Below are 19,588 nucleotides of genomic sequence, written 5' to 3' on the forward strand. Positions count from 1 at the left end.
CCACTGGTTCACCAGTGTGTCATGATCATTCTGAATGCAAAACTTGATCACTCTGGTGCTAACTCCTCAGACTAAAACTAACCATGAAACGATCACCAACATTGACTCTGCTTTGCTAAATTCCAGTTCCACCCTTGAATTATTTTAGGGTATGTGCTGTGTGTGTGTGTGTGTGTGTGTGTGTGTGTGTGTGTGTGTGTGTGTACGTGTATGTCTGTGTATATGGGGAGCGAGAGAGAGAGAGAGAGAGAGAGAGAGAGAGAGAGAGAGAGAGAGAGCGAGAGAGAGAGAGAGAGAGAGAAGAGAGAGAGAGAGAGAGAGAGAGAGGAGCATGCTTGGCCCAATACTAACCTTGACTTGAGCTCAGAACTTTTAGTGTCACTTTGCTCTCTCAGCTTAAACCTGGCACTCCAATGCTTGAACCATACTCTCCCTGCCTTTTCCAGAATCTTTTCTGGAGAGATAAGACTTGTCTGCCTAAATCAGCTTCAAACTTCTATCCTTCTATCCTTAGATCTCAGCCTTCTGAGTGAGAATTACAGGTACAAACTACCAGTGTCTGGCTTTGAGTCTGGAACTTGCTTTCTTCTCAGGACCTCTGTTAACTAGAAGACTCATTGCCCTGCCTCAGTAGTTGAACCATAAATGGTTCTGCTCCATTAGGTGGGAACAGGCAGCTATAGGTTTCAGTGAAGCTTCACATGCCCGAGTCTGGTATTACATAACACATGGCATAAGGACACACACTGCCTTCTGGTATCCCATCCTCAGATTCTTACCCAGTTTGTGCAATCCTAAATTGGTGGCCAGTGTGTGATATGAATTCTCTCTGAAAGGATTTCTTTGGCTTGGGCAATATTGACAAGATATGTAAAAATATAGCCAAGCCATTGGTAACTCAGAGACCTCAGGACCTACTTGTAACATTCCAAAGCCTTCCATGTGATCTAAATGGAAATGCAAGCTAACAAAATGTGGTGCTTACCCACTTACAGAGAAAGCATGGAGATGCATGTCCCATCTGTCCCCACATTCTTCCTTGGGCTTAAGCTTCTATTTCTCTCCTACCGATCGTCTCCCTCAACATATTATTAAAATGTAGTGAAGAGAGAAGAAGATATAGAAGAAAATTAGCCATCTGAGACTAATCCCTGACTTTTCTTCCATTCATTTTGGGGTTCTAGAGAAGAGACAGAGTCATAATAATAATAGCAAAATAATCACAATAATAATAACAATAGCTAATATGTATGTAATGTTTACCATGATTTCCTAAATATGTAGGATCTTTTACCGATTGCAACTGCACAAAAACATAGGAAGTATAACTTTAGTCCCCTTAAAGTCAAATCAATCCTATGTTCAGAGAGCTGGTCATACTGTGTTCATACCTATAATGCTTAGGGGATATTTAATCAAGTGGGTGTGAAGAATGAATGTCACAGATGTGTGTGGCAAAAATGACTAATGAAAACTGCGTACCAGTAGCTCACACTTGTAATCCTAGCTATTCAGGGGACTGACATCTGAGGATCATGGTTCAAAGTCAGTCCAGGAAGGAAAGTCCATGAGACCTTTATCTGTAATTAACCACCAGAAAAAGAATCCAGAGGTGGAGCTGTGGCTCAGGTGGTAGAATGCTAGTCTTACTCTAAAAAGCTCAGGAATAATGCTCAAGCTCTGAGCGCAATCTCCAGGACCAACACACACACACACACACACACACACACACACACACACCGAGAGAAATGCCTAATGAAGTTTCCCTCTGTTATTATAATAATGCTGAGCAGTCACAATCATAAAAATAGGTGCCATGGTAAATGCCTCAACCCTACTACTAAAAACAGTACCAATCCAGATCCTCCCCATGCCAGTCCACAACTTCAATTTGCAGGCTGATCACATCTGTTTTATTTTGTTTTTTCATTTTTGCTTTTGGGTTGTTGTTGTTGTTGTTGTTTACCAGGCTTGGGGTTTGAACTCAGGACTCAGGCCTGGGTGCTATTCCTAAGCCTAAGCCTTTTCTGCTCAAGATTAGCACTCTACCACTTGAGCCACAGCCCTACTTCTGCCTTTTTCTTTTCTTCATTGGAAATAAGTCTCATAGACATTCTTGCTTCGGCTGGCTTTGAACTGCCATCCTTAGCTCTCAAGCCTCCTGAATAGCTAAGATCACAGACATGAGCCACTGGTGCCCAGCCGGCAGCTCCATTTTAAATGCAAACCAATTTCTTCAGATGATATCTGAAGGACAGCAAACTAAATGCATGGTAATTGAACTCCACTTTCCACCAGCATGGGAATTTTACCAACTTTTATGTTTCGATGGCTTCCCTTCTCCCTTTCTTCTGTCTTCTTTCCTATTGATCATAGCTCCTCTTTCTTATTAGTCTGTTGGACACCTGTTCAGTAACATGACACACAGGTCTATGTGTCCTCTGCAATGCTATAGAGCCCTGGCCAAGCACGTAGCAGACTCTGCCTTCCCTCTTCTCCTTCTTTCCTAGAGTGACACTTTAGCATAAAGTAATCATTGTGCAAACAACTTTTATTACCCTGTAATTGCTTCTGCCAGGAGCAGCGTACTGAGGAACTGAGATTTTTTTTTTCCTTAGGTGTTCATTGCAGCTACAGCTACTATGATGAAATATTTCAAAGTCCCTGCATTTTTTTTTGCCAGTCCCAGGGACTGAACTCAGCCTGAGCACTGTCCTTGGGCTTTCTCAAGGCTAGAGCTCTACCACTTGAGCCACAGCACTACTTCCAGCTTTTTCTATGTAGGTCGCACCAACGAATCGAACCTGGGTCTCCGTGCATGCTAGGCAAACACTCTTACCATGAGGACAAACTCCCGGCCCAGTCCATGCATTTTTATGGGAGTGAATAGGTATCTGTTCCTGACACACTCTTGAGTTTTCTGTCTTCTCTAAGCACCCAGTTCATGCTATTTAACACAGTTGCCCAGATGAAGGGATCTGGTGGAGAAGATCTGGCTAGGATGCTTATCAGCAGCTAGCAAGTCTAATGATAATTTTTGCAGTTCAGCTACTGCTAGCATCAGCTGATATCACGATTATGTCTTCATTGCCATTCGTTTGTACATTCATTCATTGAAGAAATAGTCAATGAATATCTGGTGTGCCAGAGAACACGTCCGGTGCTTGAAAAATAAATATCCATTTATCCTTCTCTGTTTCCAAACCATCTGTCAAATATCTAAGAAGAAGAAGAAAAGAGTATAAAATTCAGAGCAAGAGACTTGGCTTAGGGCCGGGAGTTTGGCCTAGTGGTTAAAGTGCTTGCCTAGCATGCATGGAGACCCGGGTTCGATTCCTCGGTACCACATACATAGAAAAAAGCCGGAAGTGGTGCTGAGGCTCAAGTGGCAGAGCTCTAGCCTTGAGAAAGTCCAAGGACAGTGCTCAGGCCCTGAGCTCAAGCCCAAGACTGGCAAAAAAAAAAGACACTTGGCTTTTTTCTTGGAAGTATGTTAAATGCTACATATTATTAATGACTAGATTTATTTCCAGATCTTTACTCCTTGTCTCATCTCTCTCTATATATAATGAAAAATAGCTCGTAGTAGCATTTTCTATAATATCCAATAGCTGATCAGCCAAATGTTTATCTAGTAAAAAGTGGATACGTGAAATGCAGTTCTGGCACATGAAAATCAAAAGGAATGAGGTTGAAAGCACGCCACCTCCTGGTGGCTTCTTGAAAACACCATGAGAAGTGAGGAGGACTGCATGAAAATGTTCAGATAAGCAAATGGCATAGTTACCTGAAGTAGGTTAGAAGCTGTCAGAGACTCTGGGTTGGAGGAAATAATAGGTGGCTGCTAATAAGCACAGGGTTCTTTTGGAGTGATAGAAACATCCTAAAATTGTATTAATTGTATCAGTGGAAGCTTGGCAGCTTGACTATTCTAAAACTACCGAATTCTCAGCCTCAGATAAGTCAATTCTCTGGCCTATCTAAATAAACCTGCTAGAAAATATACCGGGTGAGTACACTCGGTTGAAATTGGATTGCTGTGCACTTCTCTGTGATGGAGGCAGTTATTAACAATAATTTAATTGATCCAAAATTAAACAAAGAGGAAATAAGGTGACAAGGTTCTTTCATTTCCTTATCTTTCTGATGATAGAAAATCTGTGAAGTAAGAGGAGGTTTTGAGTAGCTTGAATGACCCGAGGCTCGTTTGGTTTGACACTGAATGGTGTTGATGGGGGTTATTTTTGTTGTCCTAGGTCCTCAACCTAGTCCAGTCCTATGTGACCCTTCGAGTGCCTCTCTACGTTTCCTACGTGTTCCATTCCCCAGTTGGGGCTGGAGGCTGGCAGCATTTCGACCTGAAGTCAGAGCTTCGTTTGACTTTCGTGTACGACACTGCCATCTTGTGGAAGGAAGGCATTGGCAGCCCACCAGAAGCAGAACTCCATGGTGAGTTGACTTAGGTAACGTTTTCTTTAACTGCAAAACATATACTATAAATTATATATACATATAGCTTTATACAATCAGTAAGTTACATTTTTATCTATGTCGTGAGGAAACTCTTGTCTTATGAGGTCATAATAATATCTCAAATTCTGGAAAAAAAAAAAAGAAAAGAAATTTGAGTTGTTAAATGTCCCTTGCTGCCTGGCGCCTGTGGATCCCCTCTATAATTGTAGCAGCTCAAGAGACTGAGAGCTAAGAATTGAGGTTTGAAGCCAACTCTGGCAGGAAAGTCTGTAAGACTCTTTACCTTCCATTAACAAGCAAAAAATGGAAGAGGAGCTGTGGCTCAAGAAGTAGAATGTCACACACACACACACAGACACACACACACACACACACACACCCTTACTATACATTGTGGATATTTTACTCTCTTTCTCTTATATACTCCAAAACACGACCGACATATTTCCTTAGGTTCTAAAAAGCAGGAAGCTCCAAATGTAAAGGATCCTTTGCAAGGGAAGAATCTCCATATTTTTGCTTCCAAAAAACTGAGAAATGCATTATAACATCCAGAATAAATTATGTCCAGAACAAGTTCTGATTTATCCTACAATTACTTGTGGGTAGTTGTGGAGCTTAATATCCTCTCAATAATAGATGAAACCTTTAAGTTCTCTTTCTCATTTTATATTCAACTCTTCCATCACCCAAAGTCTTAGAACACGGGGAGGGAACACACTGATCTATCAGGGCTCACTGGCATCACCTGCAAAGCTGTCCCAGTATCCATATCAGGGATTCCAGTTTAAAATGCATAAGCTTCAAGCTAATACATCCATTAGTAGAATTGGTGCACTTGCTTTCCAGACATGCCATCTTCTTCCATCTATAGTGACAACATCAAGCCAGCCTGATACTTTACTAACCTAAAAAAAAAAGGAGTTGATAGTGCAGCCACAGTATAAATCTGGCCTGAAAAGATGAATATTGAGGGGCGGAGAGTTTGGCCTAGTGGTAGAGTGATTGCCTAGCATGTATGAAGGGTTGGGTTCAGTATCTTGGTACCATATACATAGAAAAAAGCCGGAAGTGGTGCTGAGGCTCAAGTGGTAGAGCTCTAGCCTTGAGAAAACCCAAGGACAGTGCTCAGGCCCTGAGCTCAAGCCCAGGACTGGCAAAAAAAACCCAAAAATGAATATTGAGGTGAGCCTTCCTGGGTATCTCTAATGTGGTCCTCATCTTGAGGGCCAAATTTTGTTAAGTCATTCTATTTCTTGGGAAACCATCAGAATTTCCTTTAAGGCTATAAAATTATCAGTTACTCCCTTTCCATGCCCAAATAGCTACAGGTGTGTGTGTGTGTGTGTGTGTGTGTTTGCTGGTATTGGTCTTGAACTCAGGGTCAGAGTGCTGTTCCTTCATTTTTTCACTCATGATGGCCTTTTACTACTTCACCCACACATCAACTTGCAGCTTTTTAGTAATTAATTAGAGATAGGAGTTTCTTGTACTTTCCTGCCCAGGTTGGCTTTGAACCTTAATACTGAGATCTCCTTTAAGTAACTAGGAGTACACGAAAAACAGCACCCAACTAAATCCACTACAATTTGTCTCTCAGTTCCCAGCTTCACTCTGGCAGATGAAACCTTTAAAAAAAAAAAAGTCTATTGTTACTGTGTCTGACTTTGTTACCTGGTATATTGTATATCTGTTTGTTTGTTTATTTGAAATAGGAAAGGGAAGGGGGGAAAACAAGATGATGGGCTGGGGAAAGGGAAATGGGGACAAAAAAACCTGAGAAGGGGTATCAATGTGTGAGAAGTAATACACCTACTACCTGGCAAATATAACTGTAACCCCTCTATACATTCCCCCAACAATAAAAAAAAATCAGTGTTTTGTCATCCTCTGTGTATTTCCTAGTGACCTAGCTCATATTACCTAATTTATTTTGCCTCTCTCCAGATGTCTTTCCTCTTCAGAGGAAACAAGGAAACTTCTGCCTCTCTTATTATTTGGATTTCTTCTGATAATATCCTTCTGCCTAGAATGACTAGCCACTAATTTTTGGAAAGAATCTGTGTATCTTGAAGTGTCTGGACTCTTACATCCCTACTTGTGTTCCCAACCGTAGGTTCTCTCTATCCAACGAGTATGCGCATCGGTGAAGAGGGGCGCCTGGCCGTGCACTTCAAGACAGAGGCTCAGTTCCATGGCTTGTTTGTGCTGTCACATCCGGGTAAACCCCATTCCCCACACCACAAACAGAGCGGTTTTTCCATATTCACTCAAATTTCAACCAAGCGTCCTTGTTAGTTTTGAAGTCCTTCATGAATTCCATACGTGAAGTCTACATGAATTTCACACGTGCAATTATTTTCCCCTTGAGTTTGAAAAAAATTCACTTCTCAGCCTCTCATCATCTGCAGAATTTATCCTATGGAGGCTTTGGGGGAGAAAATGTGAAAGTATTAACTTGTGTAAAAAAAGGAAAACCCTACTGAGTAGTTTTCCATAGAAAGAGCACATGGGAATGGCAGTCCTTTCCTCTGCTTTGTTTCTATTGTTGCATTTCAGGTGTTTCTCAGCTCTTGGTACTGTGAGAATCCTTTCTAATAGTCAGAAGTGGGCACTTGACTTCCTTGCTCGAGTTTCACACGGCTTAACCAGCTACATTTAATAAGAATTGGCAGGGAATTGAACTCTGCATGGATTTCAGACTGTGTTTGAATATGAATAAGGTGCCCATGTTTGTATTAGCAAGGACATTTCATTAGAAATAATTTCTTTTCATTTGCCTTTCCGTATTGCTGTATTGTTCTGCCTGTTTTATCTCTGTGCCAAGTCTTCTCAGATGGGAAAGCCAAAACAACCCACTTACCCACACCATGGCTTCTCTTTTTTCCTGGCATGAGCTCTAACGAAGGAGAAAACAGAGTAGAATATTCAAGAACTACAAAGAGGGTCCATGGTATTTTGGTGAGACTGAGCTACAAGAAGAGAACCCAACAAGAATTACTTCGCTTTATTGTAATTGACAATACTGAAAACAAGGATTTCCTTTACGATCTCTTCCACATCTCCACCTTTCTAATACACTGAATCTTTGTTTAGCTTTGATGACAGGCAATTGAATTATAATTAGATTCCATTCAGAAATTGGGTTCCCCCAGCTGTGCGGATGTGAGGATGCCAGTGACCTCTTTTAAGTTTGACTCAGAGCTTGGCTATACAGTAAATGCATTCTCACCAGCCTGACGCCCTGAGCTGACTCCTGGAAAGTAGCCCTGAGCAATTCAAGTATTTCTGAAGAACTTTTGATGGAATTACAGGGCAGAAGTTATTAATGTGGGAGTCCAAGTTCACATATCCTATCTGTGTGACATTCAGAAGGCCACACAGTCATTCATAGCCCAGTTTCTTTCTTTTCTTTTCTTTCTTTCTTTCTTTTTTTGTCAGTCATGGGGTTTGAACTCTGGACCTGGGCGCTGTCCCTGAGCTCTTCAGCTCAAGGTTACCATCCTACCCCTTGAACCACAGCACCACTTCCAGTTTTCTGGTGGTTAATTGGAGATAAGAGTCCCAGGGACTTTTTTGCCCAGGCTGGGTTTGAACTGATATCCTTGGATCTCAGCTACTTCAGTAGCTAGAATTACAGGTGTGTGGCATGGGCACCCCGCTATAGCCTAGCTTCTTTACTTGCACATGAGCACATTTACAACAACAACCCTTGCCTGCTCTGCAAACTGTTTATAAGAATCGAAGCAAATTATAAGGGATATGGTACTTTGACAATGCTAAATTGTGGCATACTTTTCCAGTCTAAACACTCTGCAATGTTATTTGGGACACTTGTTTTTTGTTGTTGTTGTTGTTGTAATATATACAGGGGTTACAGTTATATTCACCAGAGAGTAGGTATATTACTTCTCACACACTGATACCCCTTTTCATGTTTTTGTCCCCATTTCTCTCCCCTCACCCCTTTCCAATCATCTTGTTTTCCCCTTTCCCTTTCCTATTTCAAATAAACAAGTAAACGTATAAGCAATATGCCAGGTAACAAAATCAGATACAGTAACAATATAAGATTAACCAAAGGGCAAAAAAAGAGAAGAGAAATTACATAGTACCTTAAGAACAACAGTCACACAAGATAAAGCTCTTGTTTCCACATCCTAGGGTTCCTTTTATTTAGTCTCATCCTATATGACCTTATGTACCTAGGTTTTGAGTTATTATAATCCTCTGCTAAGAGAGTCCTAAATATGTACTAATTATTACAAATGAGGGAAACCATTGAGCCTGTGTTCCTTTGGGTCTGGCTTACTTCGCTTAATATGATTTTTTCCAAGTCTTTCCATTTCCTTACAAATGGGGCGATGTGGTTCTTTCTGATGGCAGCACAGAATTCCATTGGGGATACTTCTTTTTCCTAGCATCCTTCACAAACTCAGTGATCATGTCAGCTGACCATCCTGGCTTGACCTTTTCCCTCCGCCTCATAAGGAGTGAACCAACCTATAACCAGCCTGTACAGCAATGGAGCTTCGTCTCTGACTTTTCCGTAAGTGACTAAGACCTGCTTTTCTGCTGACTTCAGGTTGTACCTCAGAGTTTTCCAAGGAAAATCCAAAAATGGCTATATAAATCTATTAATGTCTTTTCTCTCTTCCAAAGGTCCGTGACTACTCAGGAACCTACACTGTGAAGCTGGTACCGTGTACCACCCCATCTAATCAAGAGTACCGCCTGCCCGTCACCTGCAACCCCAGAGAGCCTATCACCTTTGACCTTGACATTCGATTCCAACAGGTATGCTGCAGAGAATGAGTGCCCTCCACTTTGAGAACCCATCTTCATTGGGGATAAGGTTTACTTTAGTTGGTAATCTTTCTTCACACACTGATGGCTTTAATTGTTGCATGCTGAGAAATAAAGCAGCCAAGTCAGATGAAGACACTAAATTTCATCTGTCGTTACTTCTGGGTATAAAATTCATAGTTCAGTTCATACAAGAGTTATGTATCTCTTATCTGATTTCCATTTGACTCCTACTGCAGTTTTGCTACATTGGAGATGTGAAAAAACGTTCTTTCCCCAGCTCCTCTGTACTTCCTCATCTTGCTTTTAATCTTCAGGGAGAATGAATGTCTTGTAGTTAGTCTACCTCAAAGTACTTAAATTGCCATGAACCATTAAAAGGTGTCTGTTAGCAACTTTTTGGGGTGACACTGAGGTTTTGAATTTCGGAGCTTTGTGCTTGCTAGGGAAGGATTCTACCACTTGAGTCACATCCATCGCCCTTTTTTGCTTTGTTTTTTTGTTTTTTGTTTTTTGTTTTTCCAGTCCTGGGGCTTGAACTCAGGGCCTGGTCACTATCCAGTGGTAGGCTAGTGCTCTTACCACTTGAACCATAGCACAACTTCCCACTTTGTGTGTGGTACTGAGGAATCAAACCCAGGGATTCATGCATGCTAGGCAAGCACTCTACCACTAGGCCACACTCCTGGCCCTGCTTTTGTTATTTTTAATGGGGATCTTGAGTTTATGACTCAGGCCAGCCTGGGTGATATTCTTCTGTTTAAGTGCCTGCACAAAGCTGGGAATGTTAGATTCATGCCACCATGTCTAGATTTTGGGTTTTGATTTTGGTTTTATATTTATTAGTTAAGATGGGAGTGTCACCATTTGAGGGTGTAGGGGAGTTGGAGTTGGCCTTAAACTGCATTTTTTCTTTTCATATCTGTTCCTCCTAAGTAGCTAGAATCACCAGAATAGGCCACATCCCAGGCTATGATGACAACTTTTGTCTAAGGACTTACACTTACACTGGACATGAAATTTATCAGTCCCTTACGATTCTCCAGTAAATAGAAATAGGGTGCTCCTTATCTCTTAAAAATTACATTTAGTGACATTTGAAATATGATGTAAAAATCAATGTTAATAAATTCTTTAATAAAAAAAGAAAGAAACATTCAAAAAAAATGTTTAAGCCGGACTCGGTGGCTCATGCCTGTAATCCTAGCTATTCAGGAAGCTGAGATCTAAGGATCACTGTTCAAAGCCAGCCTGGGCACTAAAGAACATAAGAATTTTTTATTGTAATTAATAGAAGAGTTACATTATATTTGCCAGATAAAAAGTACATTACTTAACAATCATTGCTACCCCTTCTCATGTTTTTGTCCCCATTTCCCTTCCCTCACTCCTTCCCCTCATTTTGTTTTCCTCCCTTCCCTATCCTATTTCAAAAAAACAAATAAATATATAAATAATATATCAAATAACAAGGTAAGATACAGTAACAATATGAGATAACCAAGGCACAACAGAAGAGATGAGAACTAACATAGTACATTAAGAACAACAAGAACTTAAGACTTTTATCTCCAGTTCATCACTGGAAAAAGGGAAGTGGAGCTGTGTGCCTCAAGGGGTAGGGTGGTAGCCTTGAGCAGAAGAGCTCAGGGCCAACGCCCAGGCCCAAGGGAAGGGTGGCAGCGTTGAGTTCAAGAGTTCAGGAAAAGCACCCAGTCACAGAGTTCAAACCAAAAAGAAAAAAATTATCTTTAACTCCACTATGTTTACCTTCTCTAGAAGGAGTGAATTGGCTTGGTTAACCATGGAAAATTCAGTGCATTATTCAGCATCGCACATGGCAGTGTTCCAAGAATGTGAGTGGCTGTGAACAGCCAGTGTGCACATGTGAGAACCACCAGTGTTCCATAAAGGGCTTCCACCCTTGGTTTTAGGTCAGTGATCCCGTGGCAGCTGAGTTCAGCCTGAACACCCACATGTACCTGCTCTCCAAGAAGAGTCTCTGGTTGTCAGATGGCTCCATGGGATTCGGACAAGAGAGTGACGTTGCTTTTGCAGAAGGTATCATGAGAACAGGAAGGCAGCCCTGCTTGGCCTGTGCATCTGTGATGCTTTGCTTTGTAGGGATGGTTGGATGGGAAAAGTGACCACCTCTCTCACACTTCTGAATAGTCACTGAAACTGGGTATAGGTGACTGAATGGATTTCATTTTCATTCTGGGGAGTTTACTATTTCCAGTACCTGAGAGACTTTCGGAACCAAACGAAGATTGCTTTTCTTAATTTTTTCCCCAATTTTATTAAACTGCAGCTACACGAGACTGTGCATGTCATCAACATAGGATTGTGCCTTCCTATGCTGGCAAAATACCTGGCACATGTGAGGAATTCAATGATATCTGTGAAAAATGTATGATTAAATACCATGGGCTTCATTAAAGCCATCCTTCAGAAGTAAACAGAATTTATTACAGGCTTTTATTGGTGTTTTCTCTCTTTTTTCCCATGTTATTCTATAATGTATTAGTCTTTATCTCCCCAGTTAAACTCCACTGTTAGCTGGACTTTAACCACCAAGGGGATTTTCTGAATGCCAAATCACAGTAATTCCCACTGTGGTTTAACTCCATAGCTCTGTAGCTCTTATCCGTTGTTGTGGTCAGTCTACCAGGTGATCTTCCCTGAGGCGAGAAAGAGAGAGAGAGAGAGAGAGAGAGAGAGAGAGAGAGAGAGAGAGAGAGAGAGAGAGAGGGGGAGGGAGGGAGGGAGGGAGGGAGGGAGGGAGGGAGGGAGGGAGAGAGAGAGAGAGAGAGAGAGAGAGAGAGAGAGAGAGAGAGAGAGAGAGAGAGAGAGAGAGAGAGAGAGAGGACTGAAGACAGATTAGGGAGCCAGGAAACCATGTCTGTAGTCTTGATGTCATAAACTGTACTGTCAGCCATCTAAGAGAAATCACCTTTCCATGTCTGTTTTCAGGGGATGTCATTTATGGCCGCGTCATGGTAGATCCTGTTCAGAACCTAGGTGACTCCTTTCATTGCAGCATTGAGAAAGTATTCCTGTGCACGGGAGCTGATGGCTACGTGCCCAAGTACAGTCCAGAAAATGAAGAATATGGCTGCTTAGCAAATTCTCCTTCACTCTTCTACAGATTTAAGATTGTGGTGAGTGCTTTGACCTATGCAATAAACAGGACTGAGCCTTTCCATTTTACATTGCAAACCACAGTCTTATTTTTTTTATTGCAATTGCATAGCAATAGTTTATGATAATCTAGCCTTGTCCCAAAGCTCATAGGGAAAAAAACATTCTGTCCTGGCAAAAATTGGCATAACCTGTAAACAATCCTCATTTTCCTTATTGCTTCAAGGACAAAGCTCAGCCAGAGACTCAGGCTACCAGTTTTGGAAATGTCCTTTTCAATGCTAAACTGGCAGTGGATGATCCGGAAGCCATTCTCTTAGTGAATCAGCCTGGCTCAGATGGATTTAAAGTTGACTCAGCGCCACTATTTCAGGTAAGTCCCCAACAAGCTTACTTAACACCAGTCACACAGCCACATTCAAGTCACATAACATTTGCATCAGATGGCTTATCAGCAAATGTTAATCAAAGTAACATTGTAGATAGTGAGTGAGAACATTTAGTCAGGTATTGCATTCCCCAAATTCTACCTATTGTTATTTTATCAGTATGTTAATATTATTTTATATCTGTGAGCTAGAAAGTCCCAGCTTCAGCCCAGAATAATATGTTGAAATCTGGCAAGGGTAATTTTCTTTTCTTCTTTTTTTTTGTTTTAATATTTCTTTCCTGTGTGTGTGTGCGTGTGTGTGTGTGTGTGTGTGTGTGTGTGTGTGTGCCCGCGCACGCGCACACACACACACACACACACACACGCACGCACGCACGCGCGCGCGCGCATTCGCACACACCAGTTCTGGGGCTTGAACTTTGTTTTATTGAACCTAAGGAAGGATTCTCAAGAAGGTGTACTTCTTATTCTGAATGCTTCCAAGCTGGTTTACATGGGAACTATGCAAACCTAACATCTTACAGGTGAATATGAAGGAAGATGTACAGAAAAGTTCCTGAGGTTCACAGGGTTTGCACTAAAGCCCTGCCTCTTCCACTGACTGGCTAACACTGAGCAAGGCCCTGAATAATGGTAGATTCTTACCTACTCTTTAAAAAAAAAACTAAACAAGCAAAAGTTCTTAATGACACTCACATTCTGTGACTGCACATACCACGTATTCACCAGCCTGTGCTCATGTAATTGTTGCACAGAATGGTCTGAGGACAAAGTTTATTGATAGAGTAAATGCTAGTGTGTACAAAGTCTGGGGCTTCTTCCCCAGCACTGAAAATAAAATTGACAAAAATATTACAGGGTGCCTTGTACGTACTACAGCCCCAAGAATATTCAGCAAGTGATCCAGGCATAGTGGTTTAGGCCTATTAACTTAGCTACAAGAGAAGCAAGATCCAGAGAATGATGGCTCAAGACCAGTCCATTAGACTCTGTCTCCAATAGAAGTAGCAAAACAAGCAGGCCTAGGTACAGATGGGAGCAAAAAACAGGGAGAGCAAGGAAAGGAGTTACATTATTCGAAAAAGAATGTACTCACGTGTTTTGTTTCATTTTGTTCTTTTGGTGCCCACACTGGGATTGAACTCAGGGCCCAGGTGCTGTTCCTGAGTTTTTTTTGCTCAAAGCTACTGCTCTACCACTTGAGCCCCAGCACCACTTCCGGTTTTGTGGTAGTTAATTGGAGATAAGAGTCTTATGGACTTCTCTGCCCAGGCTGGCTTTGAACTGTGATCCACAGATCTCAGTCTCCTGAATAGCTAGGAGTAAGGCATGAAGCACCAGCATCCAGCAAAATATACTGTATACCTAACTTATATAACTGTAACCCTTCTGTATATCACTTCTATATTAATAATTTTTTTAAAAGATTTTAAAGTAGATCTAGAGACATGGCTCAAGTGGTTGAACACCAACCAAGCAAACACAAGATCTTGAGTTCAAACCCCAATAACACCACAAAGGGGAGGAAAAAAAAAACCAACAAGTACATTATTTCTACAGGTGAAATAATCATTTCTGCCATTAGGCTCTCTTATTGTCACGATACAGATTGGCGAATTTCCTAACAAGTAGGGTTGTGTGTTTTCCAGGTTAGCCTGGGCCGAGAATGGTACATACACACAATCTACACAGTCAGATCAAAAGACAATGCCCTTCGTGGGATTGGCAAAAGGAGTGTAGAGTACCAGTACCACTCTCTGGTGCGACACGCGGATTCCCAGGCAACTTCCATGGGCAGGAAGAAGAGAGAGGTCAGAAGCACACCCCCGCTGGCAAGGGAAATTGGTGCTGAAAACAACCGAGGCACAAACATCCAGCATATCACTCTGGACCGCAGCAACAAGAGGCAAATCCCACAAGGGAGAATTCCTCCTGATGGCATCCTGACCCGGGAGTTCAACCATCCTGGCTCCTCCGACGTCAGCCTGGTGACTGCCCTGGGTGGTATGGCCGTGGGGTTACTCACGGTCTGCCTCTCCATCATTGCAGCCATGGTGTGCCGGAGGAAAGCAAGCATCCAAGCGAAGGATGCCACCAAGGCCTCTGGCAGCAGTGAGCCTATGATGTCCCCACAGAACCACCATGGGGACAGCTCTGAGGTGTGAACATTGTAGGTAGAATTCAGCCCATTCCCCAAGTGCCTCAGAAAACATGACAACTGGAGCCCCCAGATGCTTGTAATAGACAGTGAAGAATCGGGGACTTCTGTGATGAAGCTGCTCAGAGCACCTGTCTGTGCTAAAGTACTTGGGTTTATATATAGGCTATCTGTTCTCTTAGGGATGGAAAGACAACTGTTTGGACCACATCTTTTGTCTTGCTCAGAAGGCATCACAAATGTGGTCACATATACACAGAGCCATGAATGGGTGGTGGGGAGTTAACTTTCTGTTCTGGGCATGCTCTCTCCACTGTGGAGACAATCTATTCAAAGGTGCTAACAGACTCACCGGGGAATCTGAGAGGAGTCTATTGTTGTTATGTGAGAGTCAACTTTGAAGGTACAATTACCACTTGCTCATTCATTGTACAACTGATTATTAGTAGAAAAGGTTTGGACTGGTATTCTGAAAAGGTGATGAACGCACTGTTTATTATGACAAGTTTTCTAATCAATGAAGACAGGCATAGAATTATCATCTTTGCTACTATTTAGAAGAGAGTAAAAGGAAAGTTCAAAAGAAGGGAACTGCCTCATTCCACTCTGGCTCCCAACAACTTGAAATTAAATTGAGTTTAATTCTCTTCAGGCTCTCTTTCTACTAGTAGCTTATTTAATTTAAATGAAACCAAAGAATATGTTAATTATGGCAAGGATTTTTTTTAAGAGAGTGCTCTGTTGAGATAGGTAGTGGTAGTGGAGTTCCTGGGTGCTTATATGCCTCTTTGGTGCTAAATATTTGTGAGCAATAAGAGGATTGGTGTCACATTGATTGTTGGACAATGTTCTCAAGAACTGAGCCTAGATATTTGCAGATTTGAACCCATAAAGGATCGTGAGAGGGACATCTTTACAGATGGTGAAGGGTGAAAATGGTATTTATTCATGTGTTATGGATAACCAGAGTACCTCTCACACATACTTTAAAAGACCATTTTGACACATGACAAATGAGGTCAGTTCTTTCATTAGTAGACCTGCAAAGTAACATGAAAACCCGTTTGGCCATCAAACCTGTGATGAAATTTGTAAAGGGCATCCGGTCCAGGTAGTGATGGAATGTCTTAACTACAACTATTGTTCCCCAATCAGATGTGAGGGTGGCCACTGATGACATTCTTCTTGGATCTAAGAAGAAAACATCACTCTGTGGCATCCCTAGTTCAGAGAAGCCCCTCTCTAAAGCTAAAATAAAATCTGTAATTGCTTACTGTTCACCTTACAAAACTCCAGTCCGCTTTCTGGATATTATCTTCGTGCAGAAATGCCAATTGTTTGTTTGTTTGTTTTAGACAACTTGGTTGGGAAAGGAAAGCAGTAGTTTGATGGCTAGTCTAGTCAGTGTATTTCAGATAAAAAAATAATGTCAGAAGAAGAAGGATAATGACTATAGGATATAGGATATCCTCTTCCACTTCAGCCATAATCTGGTCAAGTGTGGCCTCTTGGGACAGTGGAAATTCATGGAAGGAGACCTTCCCAGATCTACCTGTGTGTCTTCATTTGATGCCTGTGCATACCAGCCACTGGTTGGCTGAGAAAAGGAGCTACTCTATACTAGGTGAGGTTCTCCTCAACTAATACATAATACAAGTGTCTCATACTTGCCTCTCTTCTTTTAGGCAGCTTTTCTCTTTACATTTAAAGTCAAATAAAGAAAAAAAAACCAGGCTGTAGTGTACAGTTGAGGAATTCATACATTTCACCTACTTCTCAAAGAATCCCCTCTCCTCAAAAAGATTTACATAAATCTGTGCAGCCCAGGTCATTTATATGCAGATAAGCAGTGATATCTTCTCAACTGTTTTTGCCAACCCTAGAGCTTGAACTCAGGGCCTAAGCACTGTCCTTGGGCTTCTCAAGGCTTGTGCTCTACCACTTGAATCACAGCACCATTTCCCACTTTTCTGCATATGTGGTACTCCTCAGTACCCAAGACTTCATGCATGCTAGGTAGGCACTCTACCACTAGGACACACTCCTGGCCTGCTTCCCAATTTTCTATCCCCCTTTCTTTTGCTTTGCATTTTGGCTACCTCATAATCAACAGGAATTAAACAGCGTCACACAGTGAGTAGACTTTTTTTTTTTTACTACTTAGTGTGGGGTCCAATTTGTGAAGACCTTCAGAACAAATATTCTCCATCCATTTCCTGATACTGTAATAGTTGTGAGCTTCTGAGCCTGACTCTTATGAAGTCTCTTGGTCTCTTGTCATTTAATAAAGCACCAGTGAAGTATCATTAGAACAAATGTCTTCTAGCTGGGCTCGTTAAAGTACAAATTTTGCTCCACAATATATTGTTGTAATGAAGTCACTGTCTGTAAATTGAACAGCATGCTAAATATAAAATATTTGCTCACTCCTGACTAACGGAAATCACTTTCCTTTCTTTCTTCCTTCCTTTTATCCTTCCTTTCTTTCCTTTTCTTCTCTTTCCTTCTTCCTTTCTTTTTCTACTCTTTCTCCCTCTTCTTTTCCTTTCCCATCAGCCCCTTTATCCCTTTCCCTCTCCTTTTTCTTCTCTTCCCTTTTTCTTCTCCTCCCATCTCTTTGCTCATCTCTTTGCTCTTCCTCTTTTTCCTTCTCTCTTCTTCCCTTCAGCCTCTTGAAAACGAAAAGAGAGAGGATCTATGGAACAATTCTTTGTGGCACAGTCAAGATATTATTGACACTATCTAGTACTATATATTAAAGGATATTATAGGATGAAACAAAAAATAAGTGGCCCCTCTAAGCATATAAACAACAAAGCATAAAAGTAAGGAAAATTCAGTAATCATCTCACTTGTTTATTCCCTCAGTCAACATGTATTGAGTGCTCAATTAGATTTTATTTTGCCCTTCTGGGAGATCACAAGAAACAAAACGACACTCTGCCCTAGATCAGCCTGTCATCTAGCTCTTTCTAGACTAAAATATCCAGATTTGTGTTGAGTCTCTTCTGAACCAAGAGCATACCAGGCATATCTATAAACTATTGAAAAGGTTTTCAGAGCAACAACATTTGATTCTACTCTTATATTTTTTAATCTAAAAACAAAAAAATTATATGAATCATTCTTATCACAGAGTTAAGATTACATGTGTAGGTCACTGGCACCTGTCTAATGTTTTATTTTGAAATGGTCTACTTAATATTGACTTGGAAATCAATTCAGTCTTTTAATGGGAAAAAAGAAAATATACTGTTAAAGATGCAACTATTTTGCAAATTAAAAATTCTGCTAGTTGTATTCCCTTGTATATAAGCATGTGATCCATTTTTGAAACTAATTTTATAGCCATTATTGGCCATTTAGTAAAAGGATGAAAACTGTACACTAGCTGAAGGGAAGTCATATGTTTCATTAGTTTGACTTACCAATGAGTATTACATACTAATACTCATTGCCTCTCTGTCTTTTCTCTGTCTGCCTATTTCTTTGTCTCTGTCACACACACAAACATAAAAAAAATGACATCTAATTTCTACATATTCCCTAAAGGCCATAATTTCTAACTGAAATAGTTCATATGATAAAAGGTCATTTCTGAAAATCTTTTATCATGGGAGACTATGACATTATTTCAGAGGTTAATATATTTCCTTATTCTCTCAAAATATTTGAAAACAGGCTTTGAGATTTAAGACGTTATTCTGGTTTTGATAAAAAGACTTTAATACAGAGCATATTTTTTCTTCTACCACCAAAAATATTACATAGAAATTGTATAGGAGATTACATAGAATTCATTAAAAAAAGCTAATTTTCTTCCAGGCAGAACACTATAAAGCAAAACATACCAGCAAAAGTGAGTCTTTTGATTTAACTTTATTGGGAATAATCGGAATATTAAATTTGAAAACAAAGCAATTTTGCTTTCTTTCCTTTCAATGTATCTGGTTTCTTTCTGTGCACAAATTTATTTTAATGCGCGGTTTTGTTAAACAATAGCAATAAACCAAAACTACCCCAGCAATGTATTTTTAAACAAATACTAACAGTTATTACAATACTATAATAATAAAGACAATGTTGTTGCCACATTGTTTGAAAGACGACAAATGCAAGCATGAAACCAAAGAGTTTAAAATAGGTGACTCAGATATAGCGCTTTGATTTATACAGAACAACTTTTCGGTGTCTTTCTTTAACTTAGTGGATGAAGTTTTGCTTCCCTGGGATGTGTTAATTATTCCAGGTCTGCTTTCCATCTTCCTTGTGAAATGATAACCATGTTTACTGTGTGGCTGGCGTTTTCCTCTATCCCAGTATGGAAAAGTCCACAAGTATGTACGTAATGCCCCAAAGCTTTGGAGGCGAAATAAAAAAGGATTTCCTACCAAAGATCTCTAAGGTCATAGAATATCATGATGGCAAGCTGTGCCTTGAATTTTTTTTTTCTCTCAGTGGAAAGTCAGCTTTGACATTTAAGATATAAAAACCCTTAAAGGGTTTCATTCAGTGGGACTAAAACCAAAGATTATCATTCATATTTATATATATACATGGGAATAAATTCTTTAGAGCAATTGAATACTTTGCACTGAGGTCAGTAGGCAAAATAGATT

The 19,588-nt window shown here is 40.7% G+C and overlaps 1 protein-coding gene across 1 annotated transcript in view; it reads left to right on the top strand.

Annotated features, from left to right (window-relative positions):
* Positions 1 to 17,426, top strand: part of Frem2 (FRAS1 related extracellular matrix 2) — a 157,009-nt gene extending 139,583 nt beyond the window's left edge. Inside the window, exons 17-24 of the mRNA XM_090342296.1 lie at positions 4,257 to 4,449; positions 6,590 to 6,694; positions 8,895 to 9,022; positions 9,136 to 9,270; positions 11,214 to 11,340; positions 12,253 to 12,440; positions 12,647 to 12,793; positions 14,461 to 17,426. Of these exons, the coding sequence (XP_090198422.1) occupies positions 4,257 to 4,449; positions 6,590 to 6,694; positions 8,895 to 9,022; positions 9,136 to 9,270; positions 11,214 to 11,340; positions 12,253 to 12,440; positions 12,647 to 12,793; positions 14,461 to 14,976 (1,539 nt within the window). The 3' untranslated portion in view covers positions 14,977 to 17,426. The remainder of the gene's footprint in view (positions 1 to 4,256; positions 4,450 to 6,589; positions 6,695 to 8,894; positions 9,023 to 9,135; positions 9,271 to 11,213; positions 11,341 to 12,252; positions 12,441 to 12,646; positions 12,794 to 14,460) is intronic.
* Positions 17,427 to 19,588: the final 2,162 nt, after the last annotated feature.

The sequence above is a fragment of the Megascapheus bottae genome, chromosome 11 (genome assembly GCF_031878675.1).
Source record: "Megascapheus bottae isolate mThoBot1 chromosome 11, mThoBot2.hap1, whole genome shotgun sequence".
Classification (NCBI taxonomy): domain Eukaryota; kingdom Metazoa; phylum Chordata; class Mammalia; order Rodentia; family Geomyidae; genus Megascapheus; species Megascapheus bottae.